General features: G+C 42.6%; 1 protein-coding gene across 2 annotated transcripts in view; it reads right to left on the bottom strand.

Annotated features, from left to right (window-relative positions):
• LOC139924895 (plexin-B2-like) overlaps positions 1-18,265 on the bottom strand; it is a 47,189-nt gene extending 28,924 nt beyond the window's left edge. For both annotated transcript variants that reach the window (XM_078282001.1, XM_078282002.1), the window contains exons 1-15: positions 17,759-18,265; positions 16,639-16,965; positions 16,308-16,446; positions 15,893-16,038; positions 15,593-15,772; positions 13,968-14,102; positions 13,036-13,136; positions 12,002-12,128; positions 10,297-10,456; positions 8,379-8,490; positions 8,171-8,282; positions 6,658-6,759; positions 4,940-5,035; positions 3,970-4,057; positions 3,552-3,715 (exon numbers count right to left, since the gene is read on the bottom strand). In XM_078282001.1, the coding sequence (XP_078138127.1) occupies positions 3,552-3,715; positions 3,970-4,057; positions 4,940-5,035; positions 6,658-6,759; positions 8,171-8,282; positions 8,379-8,490; positions 10,297-10,456; positions 12,002-12,128; positions 13,036-13,136; positions 13,968-14,102; positions 15,593-15,772; positions 15,893-16,038; positions 16,308-16,446; positions 16,639-16,965; positions 17,759-18,265 (2,496 nt within the window). The remainder of the gene's footprint in view (positions 1-3,551; positions 3,716-3,969; positions 4,058-4,939; positions 5,036-6,657; positions 6,760-8,170; positions 8,283-8,378; positions 8,491-10,296; positions 10,457-12,001; positions 12,129-13,035; positions 13,137-13,967; positions 14,103-15,592; positions 15,773-15,892; positions 16,039-16,307; positions 16,447-16,638; positions 16,966-17,758) is intronic.
• Positions 18,266-22,223: the final 3,958 nt, after the last annotated feature.

Below are 22,223 nucleotides of genomic sequence, written 5' to 3'. Positions count from 1 at the left end.
TGACACTTCAAAGCGGAAACTTGGAAGTCTCTGCGCGTTCGGACATTTGAGGCCGTCAAGACGCCATGACAGTTTTCTATTAACTCTGGTTGATTCTGATCAGCTTTTTCACATTTAACACGCAGCGATGATACATTTAGTTTCATGTTTTACAGCAAAAACAAATATTGAAATGTCAATCACAAACCAAAAATCCAGCAAGTGGTTGCATCCTGCCATGACATTTGAAGAATACTTGAAGAAAACTGTTTATTTTGCTTGTTGTTTTGTTTTATTTGGAAGCTAGTATCTACTGTCTTTCCTATATGTCATAAATGGAGGTTGATTTATGTATTTAATGCTGTTTTTTGTCTTTTTCGTCATTTAAAAGCTCACCAACAGCAAGCTCAACAGCAATAACTGTTGACCTAACTCTACAGCTGGAACAAATGATTGATGTTGCGGAGAAAATAGGATGCACTCTGAAAATGGTGCTGGGTAGAAGAGGATGAAGTGTGAATGCAGCATGGGAAAGCAGAATGGATTCCAAAATGATACGGGGAGAGATTGGGATCGATTCAGAAATTGTCTTGTTTGAGAGAGCTGGTTGGATTTTGAAAAAAAATAAAAAAAAAGTTAGTCTAGAGAATAAGATGAATTGTTAAAATGATACTGGAGAGAGAATGGGACGGATTGTTAGAAATGATGTTGGAATAGGATGGAGAATAGTTTCTGAAGACGAACTGGTGGAGCTGGAGTGAGGAAAAGAGATGGAAGGGATTTATTCATCCTTTATTTATCCTGGGTGTACCACTGAGACCCAAGTCCCTTCACACACACACACACACACACAAACACAAGAAAGTCATACTTTGATGCAGTTTTATACAGCAGTCAAAGGTGAGTTTATTCACAGTGTGTATTTGTGTGTCAGTGTGCGTCTACCTGTAAGAGCATGTATATAAATGTGTGTGTATAATCATTTCATAGTGTGTACACAGACATATTTCTCAGTAGTTTAAATAGCTTTAGCAGCTCGGTTCCATGTGTCTGTGTCGTGTGTGTGTGTGTGTGTGTGTGTGTGTGTGTGTGTGTGTGTGTGACGGGAGATTTCCCAAGTGGCACAGAGAGAGAGGGAGAGAGAAAAAAAAGTGACAGAGGCAAAATCCAAACAACTGCTTTGTTTATTATGATATTACCATGTTTAAAACTTTCCATGAGTTCATTCATTACTCTATTTTATTGCCTTCCTTTGATTGAACCATCTATGTGTGTATGTATGCGTGTGTGTGTGTGTGTGTGTGTGTGTAATACTGGCATGCATTTTGTGTGAATGTGTAGTCATGGGTGCCTGCATCCTGTGACTAGCATAGCTGTTGGTACACAAACAAGCAAATAACAGAATGTAGTTGAACGTGTGTGTGTGTGCATGCGCAGGCTTGTGGTCTAATGTGTGTGTTCATTGTGGACTATGGATTTCTCAGTCCGTCGTGCAGCGAAATCACACCACTGATCGAATTTTGATGAAACCTGGGGAAGTCACTTGACTGAGCAGAGCTTTTAGGTTTTAATCAAAAACCACAGCAACTGGAATGTTGTTGATCCAAAATGGGAGCTAATGTTAGCAGTAAAGCTATTTCATGTTGTTAACGTTATATTTATCTCCAAACCAACCAGGACTAACTATGCAAGTTGTAGCCAACAACTAGTTTTAACAGTACCTATCTGTTTTGCAGCTAAAGTCACCTAATGCTAACCTAAGTGTGAGCTAGCAGGCACAGCTAGCATAAACAATTTGACTGTAACAGAAGTGCCACTAAGGATATGAAGCATAATGTTCACCTATTACTAACACTAAAGATAAAGGCTGTTAATCCTGACAAGTAACAAGAATTCCACCTATATGTTTTGAAGATAAATATGATGTTAACAACATGAAGTAGCTGACTGCTAACATTAGCTAACGTTATACAGCAGCATCCTGGATGTTCCTTCAGTCCAGTTGCTGCTCTGCTCGTGTCTCCACAAAAGTGAAGGATAATTTTGATCTATATATATATTTTAAACTTTTTGTCCAAAGAACGGTTGAGTTTGTCTCTTTTTCCATCTGCTTCCCCGTCTTCTCAGTACTTTCCCACCCTGAGAATGACGTCAATCAAATATGGCCACTATGTAAAGCGAATAATGCAGTTTCAAAATTACACTTATTGGCCCAAGGGTTATACGCAAAATGAGATTTTCCACCAACAGTTTTCCCCTAAGGTTTTTGCACTTATTTATGGATTACTGAAGCATTAAGCTGCATGTCTTCTGATATACAAGATGACACCACTATGCCAGTCTTTTGCACTGTAATCTTCATTGAGCTGTAGCTGTACGACAGTATTACAGGTAATACTGTTTATTTGCCTGCTTTTTGTCATTTTGCACAATCTGATTTATTGGTAGGCACATAAGCTGTTCTTGGTTGGTCTTCCCTCTGCACTTGTGCACTATCAATGCTTTCCTTTATATTTTTTTGTAATATGTCAATGATCAAAAGTACATTTCAAAAGGTGCAGTCTGCTGAGCGACGGCTCCTCTTCAGTCGTTCCTTTGAAACCATTGAATGCAGTTTAGCACAGTGCCGTGCCTTTTATTACAAAAGACACATTTCAGACTTACCATTGTGACTTATATCAAAAAGTTGTCTGGTCCTCCTCACAACAAGAAGGGGAAAAAAAGCACTGCATTGTATTCATCTATCAGGCTCTACTTATGAAACTCCCCCTGCACTTCACATCTCTGCTGTCTTTAAAACCCAGTGATTATACAACCAGATCACAGCACTTGTTAGTTTTGAATTCTGAACTTGGCAAGGCTGGTTTCTGGTGCTGTGCACCTTATAAATGGAACAGACTGTGAAGCACTTTGAAGTTACAATTTCTTGTCTTGTTTCTTATTTTAAAGCCATGATATCTATTTTCTATGATGTTTGCAGTGCTTTTTATAATGTTGCTGATTGACTGAATTGTACTGAGTATTTTCTTTGTTATTTTTATGGCTGTTCTCAGGTCTCTCTTGAAGTGAAAGAAGTGAAAACCAGCTTATGCTTGTTAGATGCTTGCCAGCTGTGAGCAGCAATGCAAAACCAAACCAAATCAGTTAACAACTAACATTACTGCTACACACGCTTAGCAATGCCTGCTATGCTAATGTTACATCCTCACCAAAGGATTAAGCCCACTTACAACAAAGAAGCCCAACAAAAAATATGTGAAACCTCATCAGGAAACCAGGGAACTTGAAATGAATCTTCTACTAGCTACTAGCTACAAGCAATTTCAAGTGTAGAGAAATGTGAAATGGAATAATCAGTCTTCCAATGCAACTGCAGTGAAAACTATCAGCAGGTCTATAAAGGTTGCTACCACAGGCATTTAAGACATAGCAGTTCAACAAGGACCTAATGAAAATCCTATAGGCTCTTAGACACAGCAGCACATGAACATGTATAAAATCCTGTCTCACACAATAAACAAGCACGGGGGGGGGGGGGGGGGGGGGGGTTTGACATGGTTAGTATGACTTACATCGGTAATCTTGGGGTTGGGGCACTGTGCTGGCTCCGGTGATGGGCAAAGCCCCCGGTACACACAGGTGTGTGTGGCAGCACACCAAACACACTGGTACTTGGCGTCGGCATGCTTACACAGGCTGCAGTCTTCCCTTCCCATAGAGCAGTTATAAAGCACCACTGGAGGGAGGGGGGGGGGGAGAAGAGAAGGAGAAGTAGGGAAAAGGATGGAGGAAAGGAGGGAGATGAAGGTAAAGAAGACAGAGGAGGGAGAGAGGTTAGGGCTGATTACCATAATGCAGTCGAAATTGAATTGGAAATAAGAGAGAGGAATCAAACTCATACACTGTGATTACTTCACTTCCACACTTCCATCTTGATGTGTGTGTGTGTGTGTGTGTGTGTCTGTGGGTGGGCGTGTGTGAGACACCAACCTGTCAGGGTGCTGTCAATCTTCCTCTCGGTGTCTCTGTCTTTGATATGGAAAGATACGTTCACCTCCTGCTGCTTGTCATAAGCAAACTGCACGCACACACACACACACACACACACACACACACACACACACACACACACACACACACACACACACACACACACACACACACACACACTGTTTATTTCACATCAGGTCTGCATTACAGCGGAGAAAAAAAAAAAATCTACTCACCACCTTCCAATTTGGAGCTCAACACAAAATTACCTTGCATTTATCTAACTGTGAAGGTCAGCACACACACACACACACTCCTGTAGCCATAAATCAAGGAAGGTTTTCTTAGGGATGTGTGTGTGTGTGTGTGTGTTGGGAGAGGGGTGGAGAGAGAGAGAGCGAGAGAGGGAAATATAGATTATGGAGAGGAACAGAAAGACAAGAGATAATGAGAAGAGAATGATAAAGAGAGAGACTCAGTAGTAACACACACACACACACACACACACACACATACTTCAGCAGCACATCGGCAGTGTTAGACTCAGCATGATGCCAGATCAATGGAGAGGGAGGCAGAAACAAGGGAAAGCAGAGGAGTGAAGACGAAAGGGGAGAGCAAAAAGTCACAGACACACACACAGAAACACACACACACACACACACACACACACACTTTATCCCAGTGGTTCAATGACTAAGGGAAAATAATGGTGTTACTTAGTAAACCATAAGGGGGCGCCATAAGACAGGCACTTCTGTAATAGTAAATAAAAAGGAGATACAGCACTTGCCACCCATTGTTGTAGGATAAATACAATTAGAGAAATACCATAAATAAATAAATTACATATTTATTATTAGGATTAGATGTACTGATTTCATAATTATGATTATAAATGCTGTTTCAGAGGCTGACAAGAAAGCAATTCTGGAAGAAAAATTGAATACTTGGAAGTGTGTATACTGACCTCGTATCCTCTGAAGTTGAATTTTGACCCCTGGCCCTGGGTGACCTCGTCTTCTGAGTGCTTCATAAGCTCAGTCCCGATGGTAAACCTCCGGCCCTGGAGTGAGAAGGATGGAGGGAAGTAGTTTATACCCAAGAAATACCGACCATAAACCATGATGCTGAGCTGTTCCTCCATCAGCTGAACTACAGATATTTATTTTATTTATTTAACCTTTATTTAACCAGGAGTGGAGTCTCATTGAGATTAAAAATCTCTTTTTCAAGAGTGTCCTGGCCAAGACAGGCAGCAGCACAGTTACACGGTTGCAGACATAAAACAAACATATAACAATTTAGAATGAAAACAAAGAACACATTTCATCAACATTCAAAACATCTACAGCCAGATGTGTTTGCTTCCAAGTCATTTAGAAACACTTTAAATGCATCCAGTGAGACCAGCTCCCAAAGATTCAGGTAATTTTGCAACTGATTCCAAGCAGAGGGAGCAGCATACCTAAACGCCCTTTTTCCCAGTTCAGTACGGACTTTAGGGACAGTTAGTAGGAATAAGTCCTGGGAGCGAAGACGATAACTTCCCATACTTTTTTGAAGGATGTAGATCCGTAGGTAAGATGGAAGCAGACCAAGAATAGCCTTATAAATAAGGATGTGCCAATGGTTAAGTCTGCGGGTGGACAAGGCAGACCATCCAACCCGAGCATACAAAGAGCAATGGTGAGTAAGGGCTTTAAAATTTGTAATAAATCTCAGTGCTCCATGGTAGACAGTATCCAGCGTGTGTAGGCATTGCGAAGATGCATGCATGTATATAACATTACCGTAGTCCAGCACAGACATAAAGGTGGCAGCAACAAGTCTCCTTTTGGCCTCGAAGGAAAAGCAAGACTTGTTTCTAAAATAGAAACCCAATTTCAACTTCAGTTTTTTCACCAGTTGCTGAATGTGAGGCTTAAATGAGAGAGAATCATCAATTACAATTCCTAGATACTTGTATTGAGATACAGACTCAATCTCAGAGCCCTGAAAAGTGGTGATAGATGGGAGGTTCAGTGGCTTGGATTTTGCATTCGAAAACATCATGAGTTTTGATTTGTCGGCATTCAAAACAAGTTTTAAGTCACACAGGGTACGTTGTACAGTATTAAAAGCAAGTTGTAGCTGACAGAGAGCCTGGTTTGGTGTAGACGCAGAGCAGTATATCACAGTATCATCGGCATAAAAGTGGAAATTTGCGTTGGAAACATTTTGAACGAGACTGTTGATATATATAATGAATAGTAGTGGTCCCAGGACCGATCCCTGTGGCACGTCCTTGGATACACCAAGGGAGCTAGAAGTGATAGCTTCTGCCTGCACGCACTGAGATCTGCCTGATAGATAATTTTTAAACCAACAGACAGTTTGTTCTGACAGTCCTACACTGATAAGTCTTTGCATCAGTATTGCATGATCCACAGTATCAAAAGCCTTAGATAAATCAATGAAAAGGGCTGCACAATGTTGCTTGTTGTCTAAAGATTCAATAAAATCATTTACTACTTTTAAACCCGCTGTCACTGTGCTGTGTTTTTTCCTAAAACCTGATTGAAAATCAGATAAACTGTTGTTAGTGGATAAGAACTCTTTCAGTTGTTCACTCACAAGGGATTCCAGAACCTTAACCAGGACAGACAGTTTGGAGATGGGCCTATAGATAGATATGAGTGATCTCACCATGTAGATGTCCAGGTTCTTTCCCTGGAAGCTGATGGGGGTCCTGTAGCCCACAGGGATCAACAGAGGCTCTGGAGACTCAAACTGGGGGCAACTGGCAGACTGGAGGATAGACAGAGGGACAAGCAGAAGCAGAAATATAGAGTTCAATAATCAATAACACAATTGAGACGGTCAAGTCACAGTTTTTAAATTGAAAGGGGTACTAGAAAATTAAAGGCAATGTAAACACTATGATTTAAAGGGGCAATGAGTAAGATTATTACTGCCCACTAGCACAAAATGACCATAATAAATCAGCAGGGGGTTGATAGGATCGTTGATTAATACCAATTACTCAGTGATTACTTGGCCAGGTGCTGAAATTTCTGGCTTTCAAAACTGAGCTTCTGGCCCGTACGCATTTTCAACTGCTCAGTGATGGAGGACGGTGCTACAAAGAGCGACTGGCATCGCAACATATTTCAGCTACAAAGGCTAAAAATTCCTACTGTTCGCCAATAGAAGTCATAGAAACTTAATGCCCCTTTAAATAACACAGAGACAGAAATGCATTTCTTGTTTGGATACCGCAAATCCAACAAAATAAGAGAAATTCCTTTTAATAGATTCCAGATTTTGATAGCAGATATCTCTGCCCTCTCCCAGAGAGAAAAATGATCCTATGTACTTGGAGAGTTGAACAATTGTGCTACCTGGCTGCCAGATGGCAAGAGAAATGAATGTACTTAAATAGAGAAAAATATATTGCTGCAATCTGCTACACTGTACAGCTTGCCATGTTAATAAATGTGTGCACTGCTGTTTGAAAACACAATCGCTTACATAGTTTCATACTTAGAAACTATTACTTGTATTTGATATTACAAAGATACTGTAGAGAATTATATAAACAGTGATATTATCATTATAATCCCATCAATAATCAATGCATAGAAAGTAGAGATTTAACAGTTTTAGTGAAGACTTGCGCTGAATACTGAAGTAAATATCAGTCTTTTGCAATCGTTTGGCTTCAGAACACTTGGAGTATGCTGCTCGAGCTGTTTGGAGTCATTTTATGGTCACTTTTTGTCCTTCTTGGAACTCTAAAGAACCAATCCCCGGTCACTTCAGTTGTTTTGGAGAAGGCTGACACGGAGCTGCACCAGCCAACTCGCTGTGTGTTATGTGGACATACAAACTTTGACTGAGTGAGTAAATAATGACATTTCATTTCATTTTTGGGTGAACTATTCCTTTAATATGTTCTTGACATGTTGGAATTGTCAGTGTTATATTTAATACACACCATTTGCTCTATTGTCACGTATATTCTATTTCTCCTATGCTGTATCCTGCTTTGCTGCTGCAATGCGCCAATTTCCCCACAGGGATCATTTAAGTTTTATCTTACCTTTAAAACTGATATATAATGATACTATTAAAGTATATTGTATAGACGAACACATAGAGAAGAAAAAGGGACAGACATGAGAAATAGAGATAGATAGACACACACACCACAGCCTACCTGTTGTGGTTTGACGATGTAAGCGCCTGTTACAGCATCATCGCTGTCACTGCAGCTGTGGTCCTGGGCGTTCCACTGACAGCCCCATTCACTGGTCACACATGCTATACACCTGAAAACAATACAAAATATAAAATAGAAAGGGTGTGTGGGAAGTCTACTGACAGTGTGTGTGTGTGTGTGTGTGTGTGTGTGGTGTGTGTCTTACGGTGTGTTCTGGTTCTTCCTGACAGTAGCAGCACAGTTGTAGAAGTGATACTCTCCGGACGCCACCTCGATGTCATCGTTCACCAGCACCTTGACTGGGACTGACACGTAGTCTGAACACAAACACACACACACACACACACACACACACACCAACACACCCACACAAATGAGAGAGCGAGAGACAATTAATAAATACAATGGATCTGTAATTTTAGGAGAACCGAGAACATTACCATTTTACTATCTATGATAATCAGGCATGTGGGAAAACGGCACATTCTCAGTTCTCTTAAAATTGCAATTTTGCACTGAATTGGCCATTATATCACAATCTGAACAGTTGATGATGTTTTCCTTAGCACTATTGTATTTCTTGTCCATCAAAACAGAGGCATATACATTTTTTTTCAGTCCCATCATGGTCAGTTCAGCAGATACGGAGGCAAAAACATTTGCTGGTAATGGAGGAAAGAAAAATGTTCAGGGCATCAAACTGCACATGTAGACAAATTTTGGGGCTTTGACGCAAACCTGAACAATTCATGTACATTTCACCTTGTCTGACTCTTCTCAAGCTAAAACTCAGAGTGCTAAAGACAGTTTCCTGTGTCACAGCAACCTAAATTTAGCATCAAATCTATGTTATCACACCATTCACTTTTACTTAAGATGTTACTGAACTGACTTACAGCCACGCCACAACAATCTTTTTCAGGTTTCTCTCTTTTTCAAGCTTGGTTGTTATACACTCACTGGCCACTTCATTAGGTACACCTTACTAATACTGGGTAGGTATCAGCTTTCAGTTCAGTGTCAACCGGCTACCAAAGTGACATCTGCCTCAAGGTTCGACGTGTTGCATTCTGAGATGCTTTTCTGCTCACCACAGTTGTAAAGAGGTTATCTGAGTTACTGTTGCCTTTCTATCAGCTTGAACCAGTCTGGCCATTCTCCTCTGACCTCTGCCATCAACAAGGCATTTTCGCCCAGAGAACTACCGTTCACTGGATATTTTCTCTTTTTCGGACCATTCTCTGTAAACCCTAGAGATGGTTGTGCGTGAAAATCCCAGTAGATCAGCAGTTTCTGAATTACTCAAACCAGCCTGTCTGGCACCAACAACCATGCCACGTTCAAAGTCACTTAAATCACCTTTCTTCCCCATTCTGATGCTTGGTTTGAACTTCAGCAGATCGTCTTGACCATGTCTACATGCCTAAATGCATTGAGTTGCTGCCACGTGATTGGCTGATTAGATATTTGTGTTAACAAGCAGTTGAACAGATGTACCTAATGAAGTGGCCGGTGAGTGTATATTTAGACATTATTTGTCTCGTTTTCTGCTTGCCCGAAGGTCCAGCATGTCCATGTGCTGCTGTGTCTAAGAGCCTGTAGGATTTTCATTAGGTCCTTCATGAATTGCCATGTCCGAAATGCCTGTGGCAGTAACCCTTTATAGACCAGCTGATGGACAATAAGATACTGCTGACGCTAGTTTTCACTGCTAATGCTAGTTTTCACTGCTAATGCTAGTTCTCACTGCTAAAGCTAGTTTTCATTGCTGACGCTAGTTTTCCCTGCTGACGCTAGTTTTTCCTGCAGTTGAATTGGAAGAATGATTTTTCCATTTCACATTTCTTGCAGAGAAAAATTGCACTACTATACTATAGACTATAGCGCGCTGCTTGGATGTGATGCGTCTTTCTCGCAATGAATCTTGGGGCTTCCCATTTATCATCACCATCCGTCGCATCCTTCGCTAGCAAGTCAACTTTCTTTATCCATCCGTCGTCCTCGGTGTTCCTTTGTTTTGGAATCGTACTTCAGCCGTTAGCTATTACGTCAAACGAGTCACGGAGGATACAAGAACGCATTGTGAGAAAGACCCATGTGCGTACGTCTGGCAGTCAACCTACCCTGCTGGTCAGGAGTGGCCGGGATGACCACCGGGTCGGGCAGGGTGCAGGTGACCTGGCGGTCGAGCGCCATCACGGCTCCGCTGCGGAAGGAGCCGAAGACGCACTGCAAGCTATCGGACGGCCTCAACCTGGGGAGGGCGGGCACGCTGATGTCAACCTAGAGAGGGAAGAGGAGGAGGTGAAGAAGGAGAAGAGATAGAGGGAGGAGAGGAAGGATGAGGAGGAGTTAAGGAGAGGAGAAGGGGTAACGAGAGGAATTAAGGGAAATAACGGGAGGAATAGGGCGAGTGCCATAGAAACACAAGAGGGAGATGCAGGGGAGAGAGGGAGAGATGAAAAAGAAAATGAGAATAGAGGAGTAATTATTTTTCACATCACACCTCTACTGGCGGCACTCACATCGCCGTGAGACAAAGAAACCAGGTGTGTGTGTGTGTGTGAGACAGAGAGAGAATGAGCGTGACTGACTGAGTTAGAAAGTGTGTGTAATATTGAGTTTGTGTGAGAGTGAGAGAGTGAGGGAGGACGACAGGGAATGTATGTGTGTGTGTGTGAGTGTATGAGAGGGAGTGTGTGTGTCAGAGAGCGAGAGCTTGTCTGTGTGAGGAGGAGAGAGAGAAAGAGAGAGGGAGGGAGAGGGAGTGCGTGTGTCAAGGAGGGAGTGCGTATCTTTGGGTGTGTGTCTGACAGATGGTGTGGGTGTGTGTGTTAAAGACTGACAAAGACAGAGCGAGAAAATGGGCGTGACTGAGTTAGTGACTGAATGCGAGTGTGCGAGTTGGAGTGTGTATATGCATATATGTGCGTGTGTATTACTCTGTGTGTGTAGTGCCGTAATAATTACTATTCAACTGTGCTGTTTAAACATCGAGACCTCATTACTCCCTACTGACCTCAACAGTTTAATTCCACTGCTGAAGTTTTAATTTGAAACTTTCTGAACTTCGGCAACTCGCACATTTTTCACACCAGAGAATCCCCCAAATAAATTCACCAGGGACTTCTGGGGTTTTTGAGGTGGGTTTTTTTTTCTTTCAATATTTTAAGAATTTAAAGCTGCAGTAGGCAATTTTTAATGTAAAAATCCAGCTGTCTTATCAGCATAAATCACACAGTGTGGAGAAGAGCGCTCCGTCCCCGCTGATCGAGATGCTGCAGATTTGCCCTGTTTGCCCAAATGAAATTCTTACTGCATTTAAATGAAGAATGAATTTACAACAAGACATTATTAAGCATTATTTAGCTGTGGTCAGGGAAGAACCTCCATCATATCGCCAGTGGACGACACTGATTGGCCAAACTGATACACAGTGGTGGTCTATGTAACTTTCTGTGGCATCTTAGGCGAACCAGCCAACTGACAACTCAAGGATACTGATGTGAAAGGGAACTGACTAGTCAATACATGAAAATCTGATGGAAAATGCATTTGGCTAGCAGCCAACTGCAATCTCATTGTGCGTAATACAACGGTGAGAGAGAAACAGTGACATTTTCATTTTTTCTCTCTGTCACTCCCTAAAGCAAAAGTAAGAGAACCGACTCTATGGAGAATTAGGGGAGTTTTGACTGGACTAAATTAAGCAGAGCTCAGCAAGTCTGAACTTAGCTCAGGGGGACTTCCAGTCGAGAGGAGAGAGACGCGTGCGCGCACACACACACACACACACACACACACACACACCATGTCTTGGTCCAGTACCTGCTGTGTCTTCTTGCAGCTGAGGTTGGGGGGGCTGAAGGCCTGGATCTGAACACACTGCTGATTGGGCGACCACAGCCAGGTGTTTTTCTCCGTCGACCTATCGCACTCGAACTTCCTGGTGCACCTGTGGATCAACCAGCCGGTGACAATGTTAAACACCGTGACTGGCAGATTAAAGCTCCAATCACATATAAATTTGTTCCGTGACTTTTCAGATAGAGAAGATGGGGATTTTTCCTAAAGTGAAATCTCTGCTCAGCCAAACCCACAAGTCAGTATTAATTCATGAGTGTTCAGTATACCAATGTCAAAGACACTTTCACCTACTGAGCAACTTGAAATTCAGCAGACTGGAACAGCATACTGATCAACAAAGTTGTCAGACAGGGCAACCATCACTCTATTGCAGGAATAAATAGTGATACATTGGTATAATTACTGTAAACAAATGAGAGCATGATGGAGATGATTAGTAGCTTCGATCTCACACCAGTGGTATTGTTTATGTAGTGTTTCTCAAAATTAAGACCACATTTCCCATAAACCCCATACTGAAGAAGATAAACATGTTGGAAGTGATTTTTAACATTCTACCATTTAATCAGATTCCACACAAGTATGTGTTAATGTTTCAGTGGAGAGTTTTAGTGTCCCATGATGGTCTAAACACTGTTTCAGAGGCTTTTCCACATTGACAAGAATAAAATTCATGCAGAAAACACTGAATACTTGAAATGTTTTAAACATTTTTTGCCATGAATGAAACTTTATTTATATAGAATGAAACTTTATTTATATAGCACAAGTCACACATCAAATGCAACTCCAAGTGCTGAACATAAAAAGTAAGAATAAGAGTAAGTCAAAAAAGAACATGAAAATTTAAAGGCATCAAATGTCAGCACAAAATATCAGCTATCTGCAGCTCCAGTGCAAAAATATCAGCCTCCAAAAACCAATATTGGTTGAACCTTAACACACACACACACACACACACACACACACACACACACACACACACAGTGACTCACCGTCCCTCCAGGACACACCAGCCACAGTAAGGGTCTTTCATAGAGATGCAGGAGTGGCAGTCCGTCTTCAGATGGCAGGCCTGCACTGGAACCTTGGTGATCTACAGTAAACAACACATTTCATCACCTTGTTACTTGTGTACCGTTGTTCAGTTATTATTACCTTTTTCATTTCATTACTTTTGTCATCTCATTTTCCGTTAGTTTTACTTTCCTGACTGCGAAGCAATTCATAACTTAGATTTGGATCCATCGCTATGCAGAAAGGGAACATTGTGTCTCCAAAAATTGGTCCGACTTGGAAACGCTTTCGACACATGAGAGGCAATTCCATCTATGATGCTGGCTACTTGTGATTTTCTTTATTACATCTAATCATTTCGGTCTTGGATGGTCATTTCTTTGGTGAATTATATCTTCCAACCAGCTGTGGAAATAATTGTCCTCTCTGACAGCAACAAGAGAACAATCTAATAAATTCAAATTAGCAGATGGAACGAGCGAGTACTGTCACTTGACTTGATCAAAGCAAATTGCCCTCTTGAAGTGCATTCTAATTAATTCATTTCAAAATCAATAACATCAATTTCACTTCGGTGCAGGAAAGAGCGATAGGAATGAAATGGAGAAAGGACAAGATGAAGAGAAAAGACAGAGGAAAAAGACAGAAAGGGAATGAGTGAATAAATCAATGGCTGTCTTCTGTGTGGTAATGTAGAGGTGTTGGATGTACTGCTGTTGGGTGAATGAATGAATGAATGATCAAATAAGACAGAGTGAATAAATGAAAGACTCATTAAGCCCCCGACCTGATGGAAGACGTGAAAAAAGATGAAAGAAAGGAATGTGAACAACTGAATCCCTGACCTTCCCCTAAATGGATGGGTAAAAAAACAGAATCATCAATCAATGCATGTGTGAGTGAGTCTGACCTTTTTCTCAGTGGTGATGTACAGGTGTTGGAGGCTGGAATCGAACAGCAGATTCTTGTTGACCTTGTCTCCCGTGGCGTCGCCCGACGCTCGCCCGTACACCTCCGGGTGGGCTGACAGATGCACCTTCAGCACCTGCGGCAGCACAAAACCTCGATTAACGTTTTTGATTCAGACCCTGGCCAGTGTTCCGCGTCCTTCCTCCATTCCTATTCTCTCCATTTCTTTGTGTGAAGCACCTTCAACTGCATCCTCAGCGTGAGATATGATATTAAAGCAATATTCCACTTAGTTTTAACACGGGGGTTATTTGGCACTTGACCGCCATGAAAACCAGAATATAAACTAATCACCAATATCACCAAAATAGACTGAAAGCTGACATTTAACATGTTGGTGAACATATTCAATAACAGATCCTGCTACTGTGATTTTCAACTTGGGTCCAACGTTTTAGAACATAATTTTGCCAAATAGCATTTTTATTGATAGAAGAGAACATAGCGGAGGGATACCATTTAGGAGAGATAGTTCCTGTTTGAGAGACCGGATCTACTTTTATTTTCCAGATCCAGGATGCTTTATTTTCTTAAAAGCAGGATCTGTTGAAATGTCAGTTTTTAGTCTATTTTCATGGCCTCATTCACACTCAAGTTTACCAACCTGACCGTCTGTGAAGCTTTATACCAAAAGGAAACCAAAGAGACAAGAGAGGAAAAGATCTAATGTTGGTGAGTTCAGCTTTCTCTGGACGGAGCGCTGCTCACTGCTGAAGATTTCCCACCAGTGTCCATAGCGGACACTGGAATTTCATTTCGGCAAATAGACGAATCTACAGTGTCACAGGAGGAGGATGGGACACTCCTCTGTTTCAGACACACCTATCTATCTAGGCTGATACGATGGGTGCATCTTTCCATAAAAATCTTGCAAAATGCAGCTTCAAATCAATAAAGATGTACAGTGGATATCTAAAGTCTACAAAACTTTTCAGATGTTCTAGTCATTATTGCCTTGAGGCCAGAAATGAAAACCCATTAATTCAGACTTTTTTCGCTTGAATTTTGATATAGTAGGCACCAAATAAAAGTAAAAAATATTATTTTCTGACAAGGCATTAAAAATGGAAAACTAAGGTTTCTACTAAGGGTGTGTAAGTGCGCACACCCTTCAATTAATACTTAATAGAAGCATCTTTTGCTTTGATAACAGCAGTACGTCTCTACCAGCTAAGCTCAAAGGGGTTCAGGAGGGTTCTGCCGTTCTTCACTGCAGAAGAGTTGGAGCTCACTCAAACTGCGGGGGGACTTCCTATGCGCACCTCCTCAGGCCCCAAAGCCATAAAACTAAAATATCTGAAGGGGCCTGAAGACTCCTGTTATCCACTGAAGAGACACAGAAAAGACAGTTCAAACAGATAGAAAAGACATACAGACTCACAGATAAAATAAAAACGATAGACACACCGAGACCAGACATACACCAGAGAAATTAAGCAAGAATGAAAAATAAGAAGAGAAAGAATAACAAAAGAGGGCAAAAAATAGAAAGAAACCAGCAAGAAAGAAATGGAAGCAGTAAAGAAAGAAGGATGGAAAGCTGGAAAGGTCGGTCGGGCCGGTCACCTCTCCGGTGGCGGTGCCCAGGAACGCCACGGCGTGCTCCGTCTCCACGGCGACGGCCACGGCGGTCACGTGGCCCTTGCGGACCAGCGCGGGCTCGGCGGTCAGGGCGAACTCGGCCTTGCTGGCCAACGGGGAGGGCAGGAACTCGGCTCCACACCTGTAAATGCTCGCCATGCTTTTCTGATGGAGAGGAGAGAAAATTTGACTCATTATCTGTATCTCTTTCTCTTTCGGCTGCATGCTTGCTCTCTTCCCCTCTCTCTCTCTCTCTCTGTCACACACACACACAGCCTTCCTCACCTGATTATTGCTGCTACACAGTTCTTCCGACTTGGAGGAGTAAGGCGAATAGACAGCAGCCTTCCCATTGATGATGCCGTTGTCGCTGTAGCAGGCTCCTATGATCTCCACCAGCCTCTTGTTAATGGAGCGCAGGGGGTACATACCTGCAAACAGGAACAACGCTGGCTACAGTAACTACTTTGCCAATGTAGGTCACACTTAACACACACACAGCTGCTGAGTGATGGTATCTTAAGAGTTGTGATTATAAAATGGCTTAAAATGATGTAAATCTTCATCAATCCCCTTAATAGCACAAGGCAGACTGGTATATTCGACAGTCCAGAAATACATAAACGCACAAAAAACACATGACATAGCCACAGTTAGGAGCAGTTTCAGCACCGTCTTCCAGCGTGCCGATGATACCTACACATGGCTGAGGTGGACGGGTCTTCATCAGAAGAGAAGGTCACAAACAGGACCTTGTCGGAGGCCGAGACCGGCCCGTACTGACCCGAGTCGCTCATGCTCCTGGCCAGAACCTCGCCTGGTGCTGCTACGTAGGCAGCCTAGGCAAGGAGGAGGTGGGGATGTATGGAGAGAAAGACTGGAGGTTAGATATGTACATTTAGAAGAAGAGTATGAGGCGGACGCTCTTATCCAGAGGTAGAGCTGTAGTCGAGACCGCCAAATCGAGACTGATCATCAAGTCCGATCTAAGAACTTTTCAACAAGGTTTAGGAGGAAGACATGATCATCACCTGAGCTTTGTTGTACTTGTTGGCGGCGCTGCAGTTGAGCTGCAGCTCGGTGTAGGAGTAATAGCTCTGGTCGTCCTCGCACATCCTGGAGATGAAGGTGAAATTCTTGGTGTCCTGCACCCCGAGCGTCCGCGAGAACAGGAAGTAGACGAAGCCGCCGTCTTTGAAGGCGAAGCGGAAGTCGTGGAGGTAGCGCAGGACGAAGGGGTTGGCCTGCACGGCCGAGGCCTCGATGATGCTGTCGAAGACCACCCAGTCGCCGTAGTCCTGCAGGATGCGGGTGGAGATCAGCTTGGTGCTGTCGTGGCTGCCGTAGCCCTTCCCCACCTGCGGGCGGAAGGGGAAGAGACGTGTCACTGAAATGCTGTAACAATACATTCCCAGTCATCTGCTTCTTGTTTTCATTTAGTCCTTTAAATTCCTTGGCTCATCACTCAATACAGTACATTTATTTACTGGCTGTGGTGATTGTTCTACATTCTCTAAAAGGGGATAGTGGAATTAAACTATTCCTCATTTTGCTGGTTCCTGCACTCCACTTTGAGAACCACTGCATTACCTCCTACCTCTGCCTCTAAAAGCCACATTTTTAGGCTTTTTTTTTAAACATTTATGACAAATTCATAGGACACATTGTAGTGAGTAGTATCAATAGTCCAAGTGAAAAAGGCCAAATTGATGTGATGCCCTGAACATTTTCAGGATTGGAGCCATCACAAAAACAGTGCAGAGCGGCCGAGGCGGTCATTTTTCTTTCTGCCGCTGCCAGCAAATGAGTTTTCCTGTATACCTGCTGAACTGACCATTAAAAGATTGAAACAATACATCTACAGCCATGCTTTGATGGCCAAGGAAAACTAAGTGCTAAAGAAACCATTCTAAACTGTTCAGAACATCGTGTAATGGCCAATTCAATGACATTGGGCTGATAGACTTGCAATTTTAAGACACTGACTATTTTCCCATATGGCTGACAAAGATCGTAAAATGGCAATGTTTTTGGTTCTCTTAAAATTGCAATTTCACTGTATTTCCTTACACTATGGAGGCGATAATTTACATTAAACGTTCATAAATATTCTTAAAAGTGTGTGTGTGCATGGTTTGCCATCCTCCTCACCAGAAACACGGTGAAGTTGCCGTCCCCCGTGGAGAAGTATGACATCACGCCCACCACGGAGACACTCTCCTCGGCGCTCGCCACGTACGACTTCTCCCCTTTGGTGTCACTGAAGTACAGCAGCTGCTCGATGCTGCTCAGGTTCCTCAGCGAGCAGATCCCACGGAAGACGCTGCCGCACACCACCAGGGTGTCCTTGGCACCGTGGACCAGCAGCAGCTTGTTGTGGTTGTCGGTGTCCACGGCCTCCTCGCAGGCGGCGGTGACCGGCGGCGTGCACAGCCGGTTGTCCCGCTTGGGGCCCGTCTCGGTGCGCGACTCCACCCCGAGCCGGGGGTCCAGCTGGTAGAGCGTGTTGACGGCGCCGACGTACAGCCGCCCCGTGCGGGGGTCCGCCACCACGTTGTTGATCAGGGTGTCGGAGGTGAAGTCGTTGCCGCGGGAGGGGCCGAGGTGCACAGCTGCCAGGGCGACCAGGGCGCACCGCCACGCCCACCACCGCTCCATCATGTCTGGAGGAAAGACACAGAAACACAGGAAGGGAGAGACATTTTAATTTTTAAGATTATTTTTTGAGGATTTTTGCCTTTTTATAGTTTACAGCAGTGAGAGATATAGGAAAAATGGGACAAAGAGAAGGGGAGACACCTTCGCCAACTGAGCCACCAGGATGGCCCAACACATTTGTACTACTTTACATGCATCTCCAGGCCATTAACATACCTGTGCACACACATACACACACACACACACACACACACACACACACACCAACAGACACACAAGCAATGGCTATTTCCCGATATGCCCTTACTGGCTTTTGAATGCTTAGTATAACATCTTGTCAATTTTGGATTTTGTTGTCATTAATCCACTGATGCCAAGAAGTACATCTTCATATAATCAAATGACACAATTCTGTCCCCTTAAATTTTGTACGCTCTGCATCATAAACAAATAAACGATGTGTGATTTCTCAGTGTCTTTTCCTAAAAATGCCGTAGCAACAGGAGGTCACAAATTTTGGCAGCCAATCAGGAAGTTCTCTGTTGATACATACTAGGACTAGGAATGCAATCCTAACCCTAGCAATTTTATTCTGATAGACAGTCATGGCAATAAAGTACCTGACCTGAAATGAGAGAGAAAGGGAGTTAGTGCTTGTCTCTTAAAACAGAGCAGAAATGTATTTGTACTTGTACTGACAATATATTGCAGGCTAGGCAACAACAGCAGCAGCAATTCAGGTCGAAGAGAATGAATGCTGAGGGCAGAGAGAGAGAGAATAGGGCAGCAATCAAGAGGTGTTCCTTATTAAACCCAGTATGTCCTTTTCAGGGGGGGGGAAAGGAGGGAGGGAGGAGGAAAGAGAGAGAGAGGGAGGATGATAAAGGTGGAGGCAACGGCCAGAAAGCGAGAGTTGCTGAGCCGGATTAGATTAAGAGACAAAGACAGAGAAAGAAAGCGAGTGTGTGTGTGTGAAAGAGAGAGAGAGAGAGAGAGAGAGGGGCCGAGAGTTGCAATTAGTCGTCTGACACACTGAGTTTCTTCTTCCATTAGTCTGGATGGGTGTGTTTAATTATAGTTGTGGCCTGCGGCTGTAAAACAAGTCTTTAGTGTTCAGCAACATCACACTGAGTCGTAACATCGCGCCCGCTGCAATAACGTCTTTCTGCACAAAACAGTGCAGAAAGATGATCGGAGCGGCTGATCGCTGATCAGATTACTGTCTCTCTACAGTAGAAAGCGCACAGCAAGCGTCAACAGTAAAAGCTTTTCATTGAGGCAGCATAATCTCTGCCTTCTTTCCAATACATCAAACTGTTCATAATCATATAGTAGAAACATATTTCTTTACAGTAGAAACATATTTCTTTACATTGCACGCTCAAAGGCTTCCGTGATCGGGCGTTTGAGCCGCTCACCGCCGATCTATTCGGAACATCAATTGGGCGGTTCTGATTGGCGGTCGATCAGTCGGTGTTTTTGCCCCCCTCGACTCAATTCACCCCGGTTCGCTTCATGGCGAGGGCTCTATTAGCGTGAAAAGACTATCTCTCTGCCCACCTGCTTGCCTAAATTACCTATCCAAGGATATCAAGAGTCTGCCGGCGTTAATGGCTTGCAGACTTTTAGAAAGCATTACAGTGGAAAAATGTGACGACGCACACACACACACACACACACCTCTGAATGTATGGAAGCGTATCGCATGCATAATTCAAATGGAAATGTAATATGTAAAATGGCCATGTAATCCTACATTTGAATTTAAATTTGCCACTTGTATGTGCAGTTTTTGGCTCAAAATTCAAATTCAAATTCAATAATGTCATTTGCATTTGACATTTCCTATACTAGTATTGACATTTCATTTAAACAGAGACTTGCACGCTTTATTTGTAGCTTTATTCAAATGATGATGCAAATTGGAAAATTAAAATGTATTTCCTGAACTGCACAGATATGTTTCATGTGATTATGCAATAATGGTGTCAAAATTATAATTGATATGTCAGTTTAGTTTAGTTTAGTTTAGTTTAGTTTAGTTTAGTTAGTTTATTGTTTATTGTCATTCCACATATGCATGACATACATACAGGGAACGAAACATCGTTTCTCTTGGACTACAGTGCAACATAGAACACATAACATATAAAAACATTTAATTAAGAAAGTATCTAAAAAATACGTCAAAAACATGGTACAAACACAGTTATACAGCATAGCAGCAGGAGACAGTAAGTGCAGTAGAGTGTTGTAAACAGTGTGTAGTGCAACGGGTTATAACGTGGCAAAGTGCAGTCATTCATTAATGTGTCATGTACAGGCCATTGTTCATGCGGTGTCATGTACAGTCCACAGTGTGTACTTACCATTTTACATATTACATTTCCATTTGAATTATGCATGCGATATGCTTCCATATGAATGCACAGTGGGCTTGTAAAGCGTGCCTTGCTGTTGTAGTGCGGCTCCGCTGCTGTAGTTTATTATGCAGTTTATCCACTCCGAGGTGAATGATTGATTGTTAACATCGCATTTACTGGCATTGCTGAGATTAGGGCTCGACTGGTGCGGGCTTTGGAAGGCCAAAAACGACGCGGAGAGTTTTTGAATTGAAGCTGCTATTTTTGTGCAACTGATCAATACCTTTAAATCTGACAATTTTCACGGCCAAAAGTTTTCAGTGTTTCCCCCAGAATGCTATTCTTAGCAGAAAAATCCTCTGAAACAGCAGTTAGACCATGGAGTTTCCATTTCTTTTGGTCAAATTTAAAGCTATTGAGTATCAGCACAAAATAGAAAATCTTATCGCAGGCATTTTCAATCCAAAAAATAATAGTATCAGCCTTCAAAAACAAAAACAAACTTCACTGTGCTTCATTTCCCATTACAATGTTTAACTGAACCCCCTTCCTCTCCTTTAAGCTCTGTGTTAACCCGTCACGTGTCTCCCTCTCTCATTAGAATTTGTGTTTTCTCCAACTCCTACAAAAACCAGGAAAAAAAAAAAGCGAAGGTACATCCACCTTTCCTGCCTTTCTTCCGCTCTCAGAAGATCTGTTTTGAATGCGTGCATCTGCCACATCAAAGAAAAGCCATCTTTGGTTTCCACATGTGATCTCTGCCAGCCTTGCCATTTTGCCTCTTCCCTTTTTACCCTGCCACCCCCCCATCCTCTTTTCTCTCTCTTCTCTCTTTCATCCTCCTGCGTGCATTCTTTCAAGCCGGCTGGTGTCAAGCCGCTGTTTTGCAGGAGTTTGGGCGCACGGTGACCCCCGAAATACACTGGGCGCCAAAGGTATGTGTGTGTGTGTGTGTGTGTGTGTGTGTGTGTGTGTTCTTGCACTTGTATCTGTGAGCAACAGTTTGACTTTAAGACTTTCAGAGTGAGGACATTTCTGTGAAGTGAGGTCATTTTTGCCACTTCTCATTTCTTCAGATGGTTTATTTTAGGAATAGGACTTCAGTTTATTGGTAAAGGTTCTACATGCAACATTTTAACATCAATGAACAAGATCTAATATCTCAAAATTAATGTAGTAATGGTATAATTACTGTAAATAAACAAGACCATTGGCAAGAAGGCTGTCTGACTATTTTTTTTGTTTCTGGCAGCAGGTGGTGGAAGGAGTGAAAGGCCGATGGAATTAGCAACCACTGCCTATTATCATTAGTTAGCAATGCTAGCACAAGTCAATGGGGTATGAAGCCATAACTCTTAACATCACTTGCAAGCCATTCCATATACTTCCATAGCTGTAGTAATAGTAAGAATACGTAATAGAACTGTCTCAAAGCACTTGAATGGGGTTTTGAAAGGAATGGTTCCCCACTGACTTGCACTAGCATTGCTAACAAATGCTAACAGGAGGCTGGTGCTGATTTCTCAGAGACAAAAACTGATGTAAAAATGTTTTGAATGTTATAATAGTAGACATGGTTAGTGATAAAGAGGATA

Source organism: Centroberyx gerrardi, chromosome 24, assembly GCF_048128805.1.
Source record: "Centroberyx gerrardi isolate f3 chromosome 24, fCenGer3.hap1.cur.20231027, whole genome shotgun sequence".
Taxonomy (NCBI): Eukaryota; Metazoa; Chordata; class Actinopteri; order Beryciformes; family Berycidae; genus Centroberyx; species Centroberyx gerrardi.
Note: the sequence above shows the minus strand (reverse complement) of the source record. Positions and strands in the feature narration are given on the sequence as shown.